Raw genomic sequence first — 18,907 nt, 5'->3', positions numbered from 1 at the left:
TGGTAGTTAGCAATTATTTTATTGAGTGTAGAGCTAAAAGTCAAGTAGAGCTGTACAGAAAATTAAAAATTCAATTAAGAAAAAAGTAACGATCAGATTAAAAGATGAATACTCTAGATGAGTTTAAAAAAATAAAAATCAGTTGGGGTGTCTGAGGTTTTGAGTGATACCGGAAACACCGTGTATAAGCAAAATGTAAAAAATTGTAAGGGATAATAGAAAAAAGTACTTTTTACCCACCGATCATAGTGTCGAAATACGGGCTATGTGGGATGTTTATAAAGGTTTCCCCAGCGTATATAGAATTACCTACGCTGTGGTCGATGTGTAATATTTCTACAATCATTGCAAGCAAAAGTATTACGTGCAATCGAAATAATCGCAGATAAATATACCTACAGAGAAACCTACGGTCCCTACGGATCCAAATGAAAATCTTAATGAATACTTTTATTACGCGGGCGAAGCCGCGGGTAAAAGCTAGTATACAAATATACAAGAATTGCTCGTTTAAAGGTATTCCATACTTAACTATAGTTCAGTTGCAGGAAAGCAAAAAGTCACTGGTTACACACAAAAGTCAAAGATGTCTAAACTTACCGTCGTTTTTTGATTGGACTTTTGCCGAGTTCGGCCGTGGGGACAAGCTGCTCGCCTGGTCGGATCCACAGGATGGGCCCGTCATTTGATTCTTGCGGCTCCATCTCCACTGCGGACATCGGGCCCCAGGGCATTGTCTAGAAACAGACCGAAGTCAATTATGAATTAATTAATAAATATCGGGGGACACCTTACGCAGATCAACCTAGTCCCGAACTAAGAAAAGCTTGTGCAGGGTGTCCACTACTAAACCCAAAAAAAATTCCCTGACTTTTCCCTGACTTTCCATGACCATTTAAGAAAATTTCCCTGACCAAATTTTCATTCAACTATTACCACTTTTGCTTAGAGTTGCAAAAAAAAAACGGTTTTTTTCTGTCTTGAAAAAAAAAAAAACCTGAAAAAAAAGTTTTTGCCGTACCTCAAAAAGGAAAAACGGAATCCTTATAGGATCACTCGTGCGTCTGTCTGACCATCTGTCACAGAATTTTTTTTCTGGAATATGTTTGTTTTCTAAAGTACGAAATATTAAAATTTATACCTACGGTTTTTTTATCTTTATGTTAACTATCAAACTTTAGTTTCTGGTTTTATAAAACTAACATTAACGAACTGTAGTTGGTAGCTATCGCCATTTACTTTTGGATGTACCAGTACCGGCCCGTGCACTCTATCAGGGTAGGGCGAGTTTGAGTTTCGGCGCCCTTGGGTAATTTACGCTAGAAAAAAACATCGCGAGCGCAGCGAGCGCGAAATTTTTTCTCCTTTTATACGTCCCTCTGGGGCTGATAGTAGTTATTATGTACATAACATATTAACATAGGAAACAAAATGGAGTCTATCAGAGCAGAGTAGTTATGAGCAAGTTGCGGAAACTTTCCAAAAAATCTTAAATTTCATGAAACTTTCACGAAAAATAAAGGGAATTAAAATTGATGAAATGGAAAATAGTAAACGCGAGCGAAGCGAGCGCGAAATTTTTTCTTTGTTGTCAGCGTCGGGATGCCCATTTAGGTGTTTTGCCACTACATGCCTTTAGGTTTCCAAGTGTTTTGAAGTTCTCTCATCATCACGCTTATTATCCTCCTATGCTCCTTTGACTCATACAAAATTGCGCCTCTATGTGACGTTACCATGTGTCTTGACCATTGGCTTTATGAGGAACTCCGCTTTGGATTGTCGGATAGATACTTACTTAGAATTTGAACAGCGACGTAACTTTGTCTGTCGTTTTCACATCACCCTAGCAAATTATGAATGTTGTACATGGTGACATTGTGGTGCAACTTTCCAGTTAATCTGAATCACAATAACTGAATTTATTCCTGACCCCCTTCGCCATTTTGGAATATGTGGGTTGGGCACGTAATGTAAAAAAAATCTGGATTTTTCCGCATTTACGATTTTGGGCTGGATAAATTAAGGTCAGCTAGAGGATGAAGATATCTCTGACATCTCTCATTAGCAATCACTGGGATGGAGGCCAGGTACTATACTTGTAATGAAAAGTCTAAAGTGACAATTTTAAGTTGCCTTAACCCTTAGAGTCGCAACATTTTTTTTTAATGTAAAGCAGTTTTTAAATGTTTTTTTAGATTTATTATAGTGACAAAGTAAGTGTAAAAAATACAAAAAAAAATCTATAACTAGTAAATACCTAAATAATCTACGTATCTTATACTTTTAAACGAGCAATTCTTGTATATTTATTTATTTATTTATTTATACATACCGACGATCTCGGAAACCGCTCTAACGATTTCGCTGAAATTTGTTATGTGGGGGTTTTCGGAGGTGAAAAATCGATCTAGCTTATCCTTTGGTCCCGGAAAACGCGAATTTTCGAGTTTTCATGCGTTTTTCTTCGCGCGCCATCTCGTGTGCAGTAGTTGTATTGTTAAGATAGAATTATTTCGGTCGATGTAAGTACTATTTATTATAAAGACTAGATGGCGACACAGATCAAGGCGTCGTATACGAAACAACAAACATTAAGTAACTTATAATTCGCGGGCGAGGTGTTATAATTTTTTCAAGTCATTTCATATTAATGAAAAGAATACTTAACACAAATAGAAAATTCACTATTTGATCTTTGGGGCCGTCCATAAATTACGTCATCGATTTTTTCAGATTTTAGACCCCCCCCCCCCCTATAATCATCCTATCGTCATATCTTAATGACCCCCCCCCTTCTCCCAAAATTGACGTCATTACCAGTTTGACAAAATAAAACATTGCAGATTTGAGAAAAATAGGGTATTACATATATGATTAAAACACTTGGTTATAGAATCATCTTTTATTATTTTTACTTAAAGTAATTTTAGTATTTGAGTTATTTTAGTATTGTATGCGCCTTAGCCGCCTCTCACATTTGCAGTCTCACTTACTAGGTGTGCTGGAAGAAATTTCTTTTTAGAAATAATCTTTTTGTACGTGAAAAATAAACTATAAATAAATAAATAAGAATGACGTCAATTTCGAAACACCCCCCCCCCCCCCCCCCCCATCTATCATTTACCGTCATCCGCAGACCAAACCCCCCCCCCTAATTTAGAATGACGTAATTTATGGACGGCCCCTTTTGTGGTGTAACGCGCGCCATCTCGTGTGGAGTAGTTGTGTTGTTAAGAAAGAATTCTTTCGGTCGATGTAAGTACTATTTATGATAAAACTAGATGGCGACACAGGTCAAGGATACAAAATAACAAACATTGACTAACTTATGAATTTTATGATTCGCGGGTGACAACACTTACGTATTCATTAAGTGTTTTAATTATGATTACGAATTTTAAGCTTCTTCTATTATCTCAGTACTACTTTATAACTCAATACTTCAAACAGATGTGCTATTACATTCTAGAATTATCCGGAAATAATAGGCACATACCGCCATCTCTATTTGAGCTTTCGTGGCAAAACGCGCGCCATCTCGTGTGGAGTAGTTGAGTTGTTAAGACAGAATTCTTTCGCTCGATTTAAGTACTATTTATGATAAAACTAGATGGCGACACAGGTCAAGGATACGAAACAACAAACATTGACTAACTTATGAATCTTATGATTCGCGGGTGACAAAAGTTACGTATTCATTAAGTGTTTTAATTATTATTACGAATTTTAAGCTTCTTCCGTTATCTCAGTACTATTTATAAGGTAGTGGTAGGTCTGTCATGTAAAAAACACAAGAAATAAAATAGAATAACGAGCGAAGCTCGGTCGCCCAGGTACTAGAATAATATACGTTGTCAACAACTCAACAAAAAACGATCCTGGGTATATGTATACTATTCTAAGCAATACTATACTTCCTATGTAATGCGATGGTAAGTAACAAAGCAGTTTCTTGTCTTCACGTAGCACAAATGCACATCACATTTCGTGCATTTTCTACTTGCCTGACCGTTCATAACGGATTTTTTTCAGGCGGTCATTTTGTTTCTTTATATTAGCCAGTTTATAAGTGACGTCGTCTCAGAAGCCATGCGTTATTGATACACGTAACTATATCAATAATTTGAGAAAAAATATTTAAGGTTGTACTTAAATATTTTTTCTCAAATTATTCATAACGCATGGAAATTAATTTCGGTACTATACAATGCTATCAGCTTAGCTGTGATATCCACCCCTCCCGTGGCGATTGTAATGAATGACTAACAGTTTGTCCTTTAGTACCGTTTCGTGACTAAAACTTGGTAACCGGGAAACGGGAAAAAAATCCCACTTCGTAACTGGCTTCAAATTAGGACTTTCCCGTTACCGATTTGTAACCACGTTTGGTAACCAGCTTCGAAACGGGAAAAAGCATCCCGTGTTGAAACTGGTTACAAAATGAGACTAAATCATTACCGATTCTTATAGCCATGGTTGGTAACCAGCTTCCAAACGGGAAAAAAATGGTTACAAAATGAGAATTTATTACCGTCATGAACACATGATTTATTCAAATAATGCTGACATTGAGTAATTTTTTAGGGTTTCGTAATCAACTAGGTTGACTATAGGAACCCTTATAGTTCGCTCTGTTCGTCTGTCCGTATCTACACCGTCTTAGCTTTTATTTGGTAGAAATTCCGATCAGTACCTAACTCGGGCCCAATACGTAACCAGCTACAAATAGGGAATTCTATATTCCCGTTCTGTAGCCAGTTAGAAAACTTAGTAACCAAACGGTACCACGCTGGCCCAGTTCGTAACCGGCTACAAACCGGGAATCTTGATTTCCATTTTGTAGCCTACGCGAATAGGCAAATTCCCATAAAATGATGGGCTCTTTGTATTGAGGCCATTAAAATGCAGTTTTGCCTGGGTTTGCAATTAAACATAGGTATTGATAAGTATAATAACACTATAAACAGTTTTAAAGTTATTTAGAGTGGTAGTCGCAACGTATAGTATGCCATACGGAACAAATCAGACTTCATTCACAGGAGTGTTGGCAACGTATAGTATACTAAACCGTGTTGGAAATATGACAATAAAACGTAACTACAATATATCCGACACAAAAATATTGCATTGAAAGATAGGTTATTATCATTCCCATAAAGGGCACTGCTTTCTTTGGTTGAATTCTAAGAAATTTTATTAAATTATGTTAATTTACCTTATGACTCCGCAAAGATTTTCTCATGGTCGCACAATTCGTCCAATTGTGTTATTATCGAGCACTAATACACGTCAAGGTATTTTAATGCAAATTCTACCCACCTTTATAAATTGTACTACAAAAGTCATTCCTCTTTAAGGCGAGATGATCTGTCAAACTAACCAAACCAAGGGGGTGAGGTGCGCGGCGTCCGGGCCGCCCCGCCCGCGCGGCTCTGTTCGTTTGTCGCACACGGGAACTCAAATTCGCGCGGCAGCATGACACAGACGGATCGCAGTATAATGATCGCCGTATTTTAACTGGGCTTTCTTAGTTTTTTCATGAAATAGGAGGCAAATGAGCAGCTGTATCGCCTGATAGTAAACGATCACCGCCTTATTTTTCTTTATTAGGTTTCATCATTTGTGTAAGTAATACGAATGATTTATAGTTACAGTATGTTTGGTCAGCATTGTCGTCGCTTTTAAGGACGTCCCTAAGGTACAATCAATTTTATCGATTTTTTCGGATTCTCCAACTGCCATCGTCGAAACTTCTTAGTAATCGCACTTAGCTACAGATCGACAGGGTGAAATGAAAAGGACCATTCAAACTTTGCATAGTGACTTTTGATGTCATTATGAACAACTTTTATTAAGGGTCCAATGCTGAAACCACGAAAAAAAAAACCGGCCAAGAGCGTGTCGGGCCACGCTCAGTGTAGGGTTCCGTAGTTTTCCGTATTTTTCTCAAAAACTACTGAACCTATCAAGTTCAAAATAATTTTCCTAGAAATTCTTTATAAAGTTCTACTTTTGTGATTTTTTTCATATTTTTTTTAAGTTATTAAACATCATAACCGTAGCTTTTACGGTTTTCCTGAATATATAAAAAAACTGATAATGGGGACATAAAAATGGGGAGGCGGGAGGAGGGGAAAGATTAACATCTCGGCGTGTTTTCTACTTTATGTAGAAGTTTTTTCTTATAAACCTATTGTTAACAGAACACAGTAACCATCAGCTTCTTTGACCATAGACTTTATGTAAAAAGATATTATGTCATGTCACTGTTGTTTAAAAAGACACATAAAATTTGTCAGTCGTGAATAAATAACGCTTTTTCTTTTTCATATTGAAAGACTTTTAAAAAGCAGTATATATGCCAAACTTTCGAATTTTATTCTTGTTGTTTATGAACCTACAACTTCAAACATGATGAAGTCACTCAGCCAGTCACTGATGAAATCTGTGCTATTTATATTAAGATATGAATAAAATCTAAAGTATGAAAACTATGCAATTGAAACTTAGTCTATTTAATAAAGTTGCTATTGATATCATATCCTGACAATTATATTTATCTGGTTTAAACCAGACCCAAAATTCGAGGATTCAGAAGAACGACAAAATGCTTCAAGAAAAGAATGCCTACCTTGAATTCTCAAGTAATATTCATATCAAGTATCAACTATTGTCAAAGGAGTCAGACAGCTTGTTGAAGGATTCATATAATCTTGCAAATTAGACAAATATCTTTAAATATCAAGTACCGTAATCATACCCACCAAATAAAAAAAAAAAAAATTGTCCAGCTTTATCAATGTATGATTATGGACTTTCATCAAAATTTATTGAGAAGTTATAATACTGAAATCTTTTAACTACTGTGGAAAAATGGCGACAGTTGTCAAACAAAATTTCTGTCAGGCTGGCCACATGTTTGGCATAGACACAGAAAAAATATAGACGGAGGGTAGCACGATCTAATTAACCTTATACCAAATTTTGAAAGACAGAAATACCTACGGTACCTGATCTTCAATCAGTCAGTACTGTACCTACCGCCGCCTTTTCTTTCGAACAATTCAATATTTTTATGAAAATTTTGCGTAAGTTTGTTCACTAGCTGGACATCAGTCATATATTTTCTAAGTGGAAAAGTTGTGCTGTAATGACGTCACAGACCCGTCATCTAGGGGTTTCTAAAATCTATGATGTTTAGATATAGTAAATGTCACTTGATAACATCATATGAAAATGAAATACTTACGTGTATATAAATTATCATTTTCTTACCTTTTCACGGGCTTTGATTAGAATTTTCTTTGTTTATTTGTTTTCTAGCACGCAATTATTTTTTCTGCCTCCTCAAAGCTTTGTTCCCCATTGCTTCAATGACACGTGACCACGCGGAGAAAACTGACACAGGTCCATCCTCTGAAAGCGCCGCCGCGCGACTGAAGAGGCCATAAGTGCCATCGAAAATGTTTTCAATTTCAAAACAATTTTCAATAAAAGTTTTTTTTTGCAAAAACAGGATTAGTAACAGGTCTTAAAATTGGGTTCATAGTTGTTCCATCTTTCCTTTGCGGATTTGGTAGTATTTGGTAAATATTATATTATTTTAATGACGCTACCGGCACAAACTCATCAGATTCGTCTAGATAATCTTATTACCTATATATTGAAGTAAAAAACAAGTCAAAAAAGTTCTTATCATAGCCATGGGAACGATTTATTGTTAAGAGAAGAGGTAACTTTGGAGTCATTTTCTATCGAGCGAAGTTGTAAAATTCATGTTGTTCAACTCCATAACATACTCACCAGATCCTGAAATTTAACATATATCGTTTTCAGATTTTTCCGTTGCGTTTTCCTATGTTTTTAACGGCTTCAAAAAACGAGTGCGCGCAGCGTCTACGGAAATATATCGCCTTAAACATTGGCGCAGTACCCTATTTATTTTTTTATTTGTTTTGTATAGCATGATATACAAAGTGACTCTAAGGGTTAAAATCACTACCGGGAATCGATCTTTGCTGTCATGGATGTGGTCAACCCAAGAAATCATATTATTTTTAAATACTTTTAGATTTTTTTTCTTGGTGCCAAGTTTTTCCCTGACCTCCAAATCATTTCCCTGACTTTCCATGACCACTATGAGCTTCCCTGACTTTTCCCTGACTTTCCCTGACTTTCCAGAAAGTGGACACCCTGTTGTGCTATAGGTGCCTAGCGACGATATACATACTCATATAGATAAATATACCTATACATAGAAACCATCCATGACTCAGGAACAAATATCTGTGCTCATCACACAAATAAATGCCCTTACCTGGATTCGAACCCAGGACCGGCAGGCAGGGTCATTACGGTCTAGGCCAGACCAGTCGTCAATAATAAAATCGGTGTTTATCTATACTTAATATAATAAATGGGAAAGTGTGTGTGTCTGTTTTCACGGCAAAACGGAGCGACGGAATGACGTGTGACATAGGCTACTTTTTGTCTTTTTCTAACCCCCCCCCCTTCTCAAAAATGGGGGAGGTGGACGTTTGTGTGGATCATTCCGCAATTTTAGAATTTAACGCGAGCGAAGCCGCGGGCAAAAGCTAGTTGGTTTATAACGAGTCGAGTATCCTGGTCACGGCACCAAATTGTATCGTGTACAATTTAACTTATAATCCCAACTTAACTTATAATCTGTAATACAGCAAAATGCCGCGAAAAAATGTATTTCAAATAATTAACGGGTCATATTGAGCGACTTTTACTATGAGATCAACCACGAAATCATGAAGAATCTGTCCTTCATAACACAAATGCCAAGTTTAGATAGCTAAAATGTACGAAGCAGACAACTTTCTTAACCTGAACAGTTATATGTGAGTGTGCATGGAAAAACGTCCCACTTTGTCGATTGCTATAAAGCCGCTTCGTCAGTTTATTCATGTAAAGATACAAGTAAATCTCGCTTTAATGGAAACCGACAAAGTAGGGCGTTTTACCAAACACACTTACATATATACATAACTGTATGTAAACGTTACCTTTGAGACGCAAATATAATAGGCTAGTTTCCTACACCTGAAATAAAATATTTTACGAAGTGAACGAAATAAAGCACCACATAATTAGAAGAAAAATATGGGCAGAAGTTATTTTTAAATATAATTTCTATTTAATAAGTCAAAGATAGTAATATAAAGTAAATGAATTGACCGTGACGTCACTCCTCAGTATTTCATAGTAATTCCATATTAGCATATCGTTTTGACAGTTCTTAAAAAAAAGCTGATTTGACTAGTAGGAAACTAGCCTATTTACATATAATCATCCAGTATGAATATTAGGGCTCACCAGATTGAGAAAAGGGTTAGCGGCCAGCATTCTCAGCATGTCAGGGAAGTAGCCACCCACTTCTTCATGCACGGTGCCGACCAGTGAGATCTGGTGTAGCGGCCCGCAGCGAAACGTTCCTGCCGCGTATGACTGTTGCACCTAAAAACAAAAAAAACATGGTTGAACAATTTATGATAATTTTATGTTGCTCTATTTTACTCGGTGCCATTTGTTTCACCCCACTGTGGTTCTCCTGTTACCGGTAAAGGCCTGCACGGTCTGTCCTGCAGTAGGAGCGCAGGCCGCATTACACGCCATGCGAGCATTAATGACATTCTGCGCCGGGCCTAGGGTTGTAAATAGAAAAAAAACCAAATGTTTTTTTTTCAGAATTGTGAAAAAAAAACATTAAATAAAACCGAGCACCATGGTTTTTTTTTTTCTAAATATGGTTTTTTTTCAGATGAACAAATAATACGACAATAACGGTTTTTCGTGAGTTGTAACGTGTTTCAATAACAATAACGTACATTTTAATTCAATTAACATTCAGTATACAATAGCAGGGGGAAATTAGCTAAAATTACGGCATAATTAATGGAAGGTTTTTTTAAATTGAAATATGTACGTTATAGACCGAAGTTATTTTTCACCAACCCTCCCCACTCCTCCCTCCTCTGCGTCACCCCTCTACCCTCCCTTAAAGTGCCGAAAATGCGGTTTTTCTCGATTTCTGACAAAACTGTTAAAGATACAGAAAAAGCGCGTAGGAACGAAGTAATCCTTAATAAATTTACTACAAATCATTCATTAACACTTTGGTTCTAGCACTTATAGTTGACGCGTGATCCGTCACGAAAGTTGGTCCTTTGCTGCAATCTTCTTTAGTGAATGTTAAGTTTTCGCCCAAAATGCATACGAAATCGTCGAAATTTGTTTGATATAACTAAAATATTGTAACGCATGACTAAAATAAAATTAAGGGGGAAAAATCACTACCATGGGTGGAATTTCCAATATGTCTTGGAATTCCAGTAACTATTTAAGACGTAATATTTTCACGGTAGTAGTCGCTAGGAGTACCATTGATCTATATAGTGTATCTATGACTGGGGATGAGCTTTTGGTAGCTGTTGGTAGAGCCCTGGAGTATCAATCCAGTAGCCGTGAGTTCAAGTCCCATCCATTGTAGTGATTTTTCCCCCTGAAATTCATTTTCAGTTTATAATATTTTAGTAATATCAAGGACGATTATAAAGGACCAGCAGAGTCCATACTAAATACCGTACCCCGTTGGCAGCCGTAAATCTATGTCACTAGATGTCACTAAGAGTGTCATTTAAATAAAAATGTCGTTTTTTTTTAAATACGCACGCGGTAGTTCAACGGCATTACAAGTGATACAGTGAAAAGTATATAGATGACGCTAGGGGCCCGTGTCATGTTTCAGTCCCTGTTTACAACGCAAGCCATCGTTCTTATTTTGAATTATGACAATCATGCAAAAGAGTACCATACTGTCAAATTTTCTATCTCTTTCATTTTGAGCGTGACGTCAATGATTAGTAATATTACTTTCAATATATTTAAAATTTAGATTTTAATGAGGCCATTTCGAACGGTGTTTATGATAGATATCATGTTGACAATCAATCTCCTGGCCGTCTCGCTCACACCAATCCTATCCTATATGTGAACGAGTGCGACCGAAACAGTTGAGTATTATTGAAGATTTTTGAATGTCTAAAATCTTATTGGTAGTTGTCGAAAACCCGCTCTTTCCATAAAGTGTCTGCGCGACGTCAAGTGGGTGATAGGCGTACGAGCAAGTACGCGTTGGATGGTCGACTACTATGCGCGGCGGTTTTTACGCGTACTTAGACCGTTTTCACATTATCCGATCCGATATCGGATGTCGGAAGGATTTCAATAGAAACAATCCAAGATGGCGCCTGTAATGTATGGATTATCGGTCCGATATCCGATATCGGATCGGATAATGTGAAAACGCACTTACGGTGACACATAATCGAAAAAGGTCGTCGAGCCATAAGTACGCATACTTGCTCGTATCGTACGTCTATCGCCCACTTCAGACTGCGTTTCGATCGGCGTTTAGCGTCAATGATTATCAGCTCGGCTTCATGGCTTTACGAACCTTAAGCTCGGACCATCGAATATGAAACTTATAAACTTCTTTGTACACAAGGATATAAAGAAGTTTATAACCAGGTGCTCCATGACACCATTGCACCAATCTGTCGCCAGCACCGCTACACTTCAACGGCCAAGTCACGTCAAGTATAAATGGGAAAGTGTGTGTGTCTGTTTGTTTGTCCATCTTGCACGGCAAAACGGAGCGACGTATTGACGTGATTTTTTAAGTGGAGATAGTTGAAGGGATGGAAAGTGACATAGGCTACTTTTTGTCTCTTTTTATATCCCCCCACTTCCTTATAATGGAGGATGGAAGTTTGTGGAGAGATTTTCGAATTTAACGCGATCGAAGCCGCGGGCAAAGGCTAGTTAACTATAATAATAATAAAGAAATCGCAGTAAGGAACTTTATGTAGATTTCATTACTTTTTAGAGATAAACAAGCAGCTCCATCGAGACGGCTATTTTTTACAGAATGTTTTTGGTGGGATATACATAGGCATAGGTATATAACACTAACAAGGTATCTAGGTAGGTAGTCTTAGTCCGTTTTCACATTATCCGATCCGATATCGGATGTCGGAAGGATTTCATTGGAAAAAAATTCAAGATAGCGCCTGTAATGTATGGGGTATCAGTCCTACATCTGATATCGGATCGGATAATGTGAAAACGCATTAAATTTAGTCTCATGAATTATTAATTATGTCAGAGTTTAGGTTTATACGAGTACCAAACGAGTAGTATACGAGTAGAAAATATATTACCAAAACAATACAAACTATCATTAATTTATTATAAAAACGTAATCCAAAGTGCCACACCTAGTCGGCCAGTGCATGGCCTACGCTGCCGATGGTCAGGGTGCTCGGAGTGACATACAAGAAACGCTGAACTATCCGCGTTGTGTCCAAGACGAAGCCTGACCGACGAAGCTAGCAAGTCTCTCTACATGTTAGTTGAAATACTGTCAAACCGTTCACTGTGATTACTCAGATTATTATAAGCAAAATGATCTTCGAATGAACTTTCTGGACAATTGAGATGCATGGGCGCAGTCGAAACCAGCTCGCCCCTTCAGCCGTGTCCCGTTGAAAATCGGAAAGATTCTTTTCCTTAGCACATTTAATGTTTACAAATTGGATTCGCCTTCTGTCACCTAAACTGGTAAATTTATGTATGAGGTCATTGGTCATACAATTATTAATTTATACCGTTATTAATTCTGTATCTCTACTCGCATTGCTACTGCGATTCTAAAATATTTAATATCCATATTATGAATATTCAATAAATCATACAATGACATTTGTGATGTGACATGGATGTCAGATGTAACATCTGTTGGCACAATGATTGCGTTTTGTTGAACGTATTTGAGCTCAACATATAGGTTTATTATCACTAAGTATATTATATTAATGAACAACGAAACGGATGTGACATTTTCCTAGTCCACCAACGTCATCTAGTCATTTTATTTGGCAATAATTAGACAACATGCGAACAAACTTAGCCAGCGAAGCGATCACAACTACGTCGAGGCCGACCAAAAAATATAATTTGTAAAAATTGTGTTTTGAGCCAATATTTTGATATTAAAATAAAGTTTTTTGATAGTTATTCATAGTATAATATAAAAACAAGTAAAAATATGTGTGAAAATATGTTTTTTTCCACTCCCGGGTTACGAAACAACGCCATCTAGTTTTACAGCAAAAACTAAGCTTTTTTCAGGGGTACGCTTTTTTGTATGGGCTATATCAGTCTAGTATTAAATGGTCCTTGGTAATATCAAACAGATTTCGTAAGCAATTTGGGAGAAAACTTAACATTCACTAAAGAAAATTGCAGTAAAGGACCAACTTTCGTGATGGATCACGCGAAACCTATAAGTGCTAGAACCAAATTGTCAATGAACGATTTGTAGTAAATTTATCAAGGATTACTTTTTTCCTACACGCTTTTTCTGTATCTACAACGGTTTTGTCAGAAATCGCGAAAAACCGCATTTTCGGCTATTTAAGGGGGGGAAGAGGGGTGACGCAGAGGGGGGAGGGATGGGGAGGGTTGATGAAAAATAACTTCGGCCTGTAATGTACATATCCCAATCAAAAAAAATCTTCCATTAATTATGCCAACATTTTCATACATAACTTTCCAGAAGCAACGGACTACAAACGTTTATTGGGGAATCCCCGATGCTGCGTGTAGCGTGGAGAGGCGGTGGTGTTGCCAACAGTAAATAGTGATAACCACCAACTACAGATTTCGTAAATGTTACTTTTATAAGACCAGAAATTAAAGTTATTTGATTAAATTCGTTTAATAGTTAACATTAAGTCTAAAAAACCGTATAAAAGTATTAACTACTTTGCAAATTTTGAGATTTCGTACTTTAGAAAAAAAACATACTCCAGAAAAAAAACTGTTTTTTCCACGGTTTTTTTTCATGTTTTTTTTTCAAGCCAGAAAAAAAACCGTTTTTTTTTGCAACCCTAGCCGGGCCTTTACCAGTGTCGGAGCACCTGCCGTCCTAGAGCTTACAGGGCTCACCAGGGATGATGGTAAGCAGCCTGATGGCCGTTACGAACAAACACACATCCAGTTTTAGCCGTGTTAGCAATGAAAAGAAAGAACAAAGAATAGAGGGAATCTGGGGGATTCGGGAGATGTCTTACCTGCAGGGCTAGCACATAATGGGCGCGAATTTCTCGAGATAAACTAGCGAAAACGGTCCACATGAGAGGGCATTGTTTGGGCTGGTATCCCTCTCGCACGTGTGGCCAGTGTTAAAATGAGGTTACCATAGTAGTAGTATTTTTATCTGTATATTACCTTACTTTATAACTTCTTATATTATTTTAGTCTTATATTCAAACTAGGGTTTCGATATATTTCAAAGAATTGGAAAATAATTATAATGTCATTATTATGAATCAAAGATTTGTATAATTAAAAAATATGTTCAAATGGGTATTAGTAGATTTGGTAGTAACTTTGAAAATTGACTGGTATCCCCAATGTATGACAGTGATGACGTCACTGAATAATGTTGACATTGTCAGTACTGGCGATGAAATACATGAAAGGGGCGCGTTCCTAGCAGACAGTCTAAGCTCGTGTAGGTGAACGCGTACCATGCTCGTATGAGTGAAATATGACAGGTCGATTGTTCGCGTTTTTGACAGGCGGTAACTGAGATGGAGTGGCTATACTGTACGACAGTACTCTTTATTTTAGTGTGCTTTAGGTGTGTTACCTGCTGGTAATACCGACTGATGGTGGTAGTCTCTATGTCCGAGGCCCTGGCTAGGACGCCAGCCTTGACGGTGAGGTTGGCGTGTGTGTCGGAGAGGTACCGCAGCAGGCACGGGAAGGCGCCGGCCGCGCCACGCACCACGCCGCACACGTGGTGCGCCCAGCCCTCGCTGTCTTCCGAGAATACTAGCTGTGGGACAAATTATTGATTAGTGTAAAGTCCCTCCACGCGGAAGAAGTGGGACCTTACTTTTTTTTGGATTTGGAAATTTTTAGGTGGTTTCCACTCAGAATCGCGACCTCTTTCAATTCTAATAGGAGAAAAAAAGTGTCCCAAGGTTTTTTTTCCCATTCCGTTACCAATCTTTCATACATTTTGTATGGCGGTAACGGAATGGAAGGTTCGAAAAAATGTATGGAAATCTTGGGACATTTTTTTTCTCCTGTCAGGATCGAAAGACCTCGCGATTCTGAGTAATAATCGCGTAAAAAATACCCATGTTACAAAAAAAGTGGGGTGGACAACTTTGAAAAAAAAATGGCCCAAGTGAAACTTAGTAACATAACCTCAAACATTTTGTCAAGTGACCATCACGTTTAGTTACGTCTATCTAAACATAAAATAAAACACAGACATTCCAACCAACCATTCCACCATTCAAAACCATTCTGGGCATTCTGTTCTGTCGCTGACTGAGTGAATAATTGAATGAGTGAGTCGCGTTGAGCGAATGTTACGCGCACCGACAGAATGTTACGCGCTGAGTCAGCGGCATTTCACGAAACGTAACAATGACTGATTGTTAAGCGCTGTCATGTCAGTTGGAAGTTGCATTAGATTCACTTCAATAATTTATTTTACCTTAAGAAATTCTTTGGCGAGTGATTCTTGCTGGCTTGCGGACAACATATCGACGTCCCTCTGATGCAGATAGACGACACTAGCGCCGCCGTTTGGATGCGTGTCTACCCGCATTAGCCTAAAAAAAATAGGTTGTTAACTTACTTCAATTAATTTGATCACTCGTTATTATATCAGAAGCAACTTACAAATAAAACTAGTTCAACGGATCCTAAGTTACGTCTTAGGGTCTCCCCAAACATATTGACGCGGAATTGGCTTTCGCCGCCCAAAAATAGCTTGTTTAGTATTAGAGCCATTTTTTTTCAAAGTTGTCACCCCATTTTTTTTTTGGACTTGGAAATTTTTATGTGGTTTCCACTCAGAATCGCGAGCTCTTTCAATTCTAATAGGAGAAAAAAAGTGTCCCAAAGTTTTTTTTCCGTTCCGTTACCATTTTTTCATACATTTTGTATGGCGGTAACGGAATGGAAGGTTCGAAAAAATGTATGGAAATCTTGGGACAATTTATTCTCCTATCAGGATCGAAAGACCTTGCGATTCTGAGTATTAATCGCGTAAAAAAATACCCATGTTACAAAAAAAGTGGGGTGGACAACTTTGAAAAAAAAAAATAGCCCATTATCATGCGTACGGATAAAGAAGCGTCTTCATACCTAACGAGCGATTTTTGGTCGGCTAGAGCAGATTTCGCGTCGATAGGTTTGGGGAGACCCTTAGTCCGTTTTCACATTATCCGATCCGATATCGGATGTCGGAAGGATTTCAATGGGGAAAATCCAAGATGGCGCCTGTAATGTATGGAATCGGTAAATGAAAACGCACTTAGGTTGAGGACTCACCTGTGATATTTTAGTCCTTTAAGTTTAGGGTTCTCATCCCTCGGCTCAACTAAAGCTGGGGTGAAAGCGGTGGCGGTGGCGGAGGCGGGCGCGAGGCGGCGGCACTGCACGCTTATAGACTCACTATATCACTCACCTAGTATTGTAGTCCAAAATGCCTTTTTTCAGTTTTTCTAACCAAATTACGACCCAAAAACTACAAGATGATTTCACTCACCTGTGATACTGAAGTCCCTTAAGTGTAGGGTTCTCATCCCTCGGGTCGACTAAAGCTGCGGAGACGGCTTGGACGCCTATAGACTCACATGCCATTTTACAGTTTTTTCAAACCAAAATTACCACCTAAAACTGTTCTACAGGATGAATGTACTAACCTGTGATACTTAAGTCCTTTGAGAGTAGGGTTCTCATCCCTCGGGTCGACTAAAGCTGGGGTGAAAGCGGTGTCGGCAGCGGAGACGGCTTGGACGCTTATAGACTCACATGCCTTTTTACAGTTTTTTCAAACCAAAATTACCACCTAAAACTGTTCTACAGGATGAATGTACTAACCTGTGATACTTAAGTGCTTTGAGTGTAGGGTTCTCATCCCTCGGGTCGACTAAAGCTGGGGTGAAAGCGGTGTCGGCAGCGGAGACGGCTTGGACGCTTATAGACTCACATGCCATTTTACAGTTTTTTCAAACCAAAATTACCACCTAAAACTGTTCTACAGGATGAATGTACTAACCTGTGATACTTAAGTCCTTTGAGAGTAGGGTTCTCATCCCTCGGGTCGACTAAAGCTGGGGTGAAAGCGGTGGCGGTGGCGGTAGCGGTGGCGGAGGGCGCGGGGCGGCGGCACTGGACGCCGATGGACGCGCGTTTGATCCTCGCTCGCCGGCGGCAGTGGTGGCAGGACGAGTGGCGGGATGAGTGAGATGATCTGGATGGGAGATTAAACAAATGTATGTATAAATAAATGTCATATACAAAGAAAAAGTGACCAAGGCCTCCAAGTGTTCCGAGATGGAATCGAACCAGCGTACTCCGTTAACCGGACGGATGCCTGTAAAACCACTCGGCCATCGGATTACGAAAGCAAGGGTCGCGCCCCCCATATGGGAGATATCAATAAATAACAGTGTAATAATCTCAGAGCATACATATAGTCGCCATGCTGAGGAATTTCATTGTGCGAAGTGAACAGTGCTTTTAATAGGTTGAAAAAATAGCGGACAGCTAAGTTTAAATATAAAAGTTCAGAAAAAGTGCCTAAAAACCTTGCACTGAGACATAAAACAATTTCACAGAATTTGCTTACTTTGGGGCTAGGTTGATTTGTGTAAGGTGTTCCCTAATATTTATTTTATTACTTTACCTACATAAGTTTGACATACCGTGTGAAGACTACTGTTAAACTAATATATTGTAATGTATAATCAGTTATGTAAATCTTGCTTGCTCCAACCGTCAATAAAGAAATTTTGTATTTTTGTATTTGTATATTCTGTGTAAAAAAAAAACTTAAGCTTTGAACTCACCTTTCCCTTTCTCTCTCCCGCTCCTTATCTCTCTCCTTCTCCTTCTCCACTTTAACCCTATCCCCTTCCACTTTCACTTTAACATCCACCTTGTCCCCAACACTTCTCCCGCTTGTCACAAAGATCTGCGGGGACGCCCCACTCTCCTGCTTTACTTTAAACGGTAACTCCAAGTTCCCATAACACGGTAGGTCCCTCCTCGGAGTAGGCTGGAAACGGATAGCTTTCATAGTTAGACTGTAATGCACTGGTCTTCGGACTGTGTTTTCTAGTAAGACATTCTGTTGGGTGACCCGAGGGTATTTATATTTGAACATGGACTGATGAAAGTGCGCGTTGATGATTCTTAGTTGTCTTGAGACAGATCCGAAGACTCTTCGAGTGACTTCATCGTTTGGGAAGGATTTGTTCAGCTGTGTTTGCTTCCATGAGGAGTTTAAGCTGAAGTCAGGTAGTGCGGAGAGGTTGAATTCATTGGTGAAGAGCAGCGGGTTGTGGACCGGCGGGGATCTCTGGAGGACGTGGAGAGTGAGTATGGCAGCGTCCCCGTACCCTCCGGAGTCGAAGACGGGCCAGATTTTGGTGAGCTTGGCGGGTTTGACGTTGTCGCCCCAGAGGCAGAGCTCTTTGGAGTCTGCGCTGCGCTTGCGCTTTTTGCCTGGAAAAGAAAACATTGATTCAGTAAAACTATTTTAGGGACTACCTACACAAAGGCGACAAACGTCGTAAGACGCGGAACGAGTATAATTTAAAAAACGTCTTCGTAATTACTATTAACGTTGTTTCGTAATTTTTATTATTTTGTATAATTCGACGATCTTTTTGTGAATTTGTGTTATTTTAAAGTTAAAATATCTTGTAATTTCTAATAGAAAATCTAATTTAATCATGGAAACTGTTTTGATAATGATCTGTTAGGCTTAAACTTTTAAATCTCT

At 38.5% G+C, this 18,907-nt stretch overlaps 1 protein-coding gene across 2 annotated transcripts in view; it reads right to left on the bottom strand.

Moving 5' to 3' along the window:
• LOC125237375 (lysine-specific demethylase RSBN1L) overlaps positions 1-18,907 on the bottom strand; it is a 47,913-nt gene that overhangs the window by 13,944 nt on the left and 15,062 nt on the right. For both annotated transcript variants that reach the window (XM_048144385.1, XM_048144384.1), the window contains exons 2-7: positions 17,970-18,627; positions 17,177-17,371; positions 15,605-15,722; positions 14,744-14,932; positions 9,343-9,483; positions 601-737 (exon numbers count right to left, since the gene is read on the bottom strand). In XM_048144385.1, coding sequence (XP_048000342.1) covers positions 601-737; positions 9,343-9,483; positions 14,744-14,932; positions 15,605-15,722; positions 17,177-17,371; positions 17,970-18,627 — 1,438 coding nt within the window. The remainder of the gene's footprint in view (positions 1-600; positions 738-9,342; positions 9,484-14,743; positions 14,933-15,604; positions 15,723-17,176; positions 17,372-17,969; positions 18,628-18,907) is intronic.

The sequence above is a fragment of the Leguminivora glycinivorella genome, chromosome 21, assembly GCF_023078275.1.
Source record: "Leguminivora glycinivorella isolate SPB_JAAS2020 chromosome 21, LegGlyc_1.1, whole genome shotgun sequence".
NCBI classification, from domain to species: Eukaryota; Metazoa; Arthropoda; class Insecta; order Lepidoptera; family Tortricidae; genus Leguminivora; species Leguminivora glycinivorella.
This window is presented reverse-complemented; position numbering and strand designations above follow the sequence as displayed.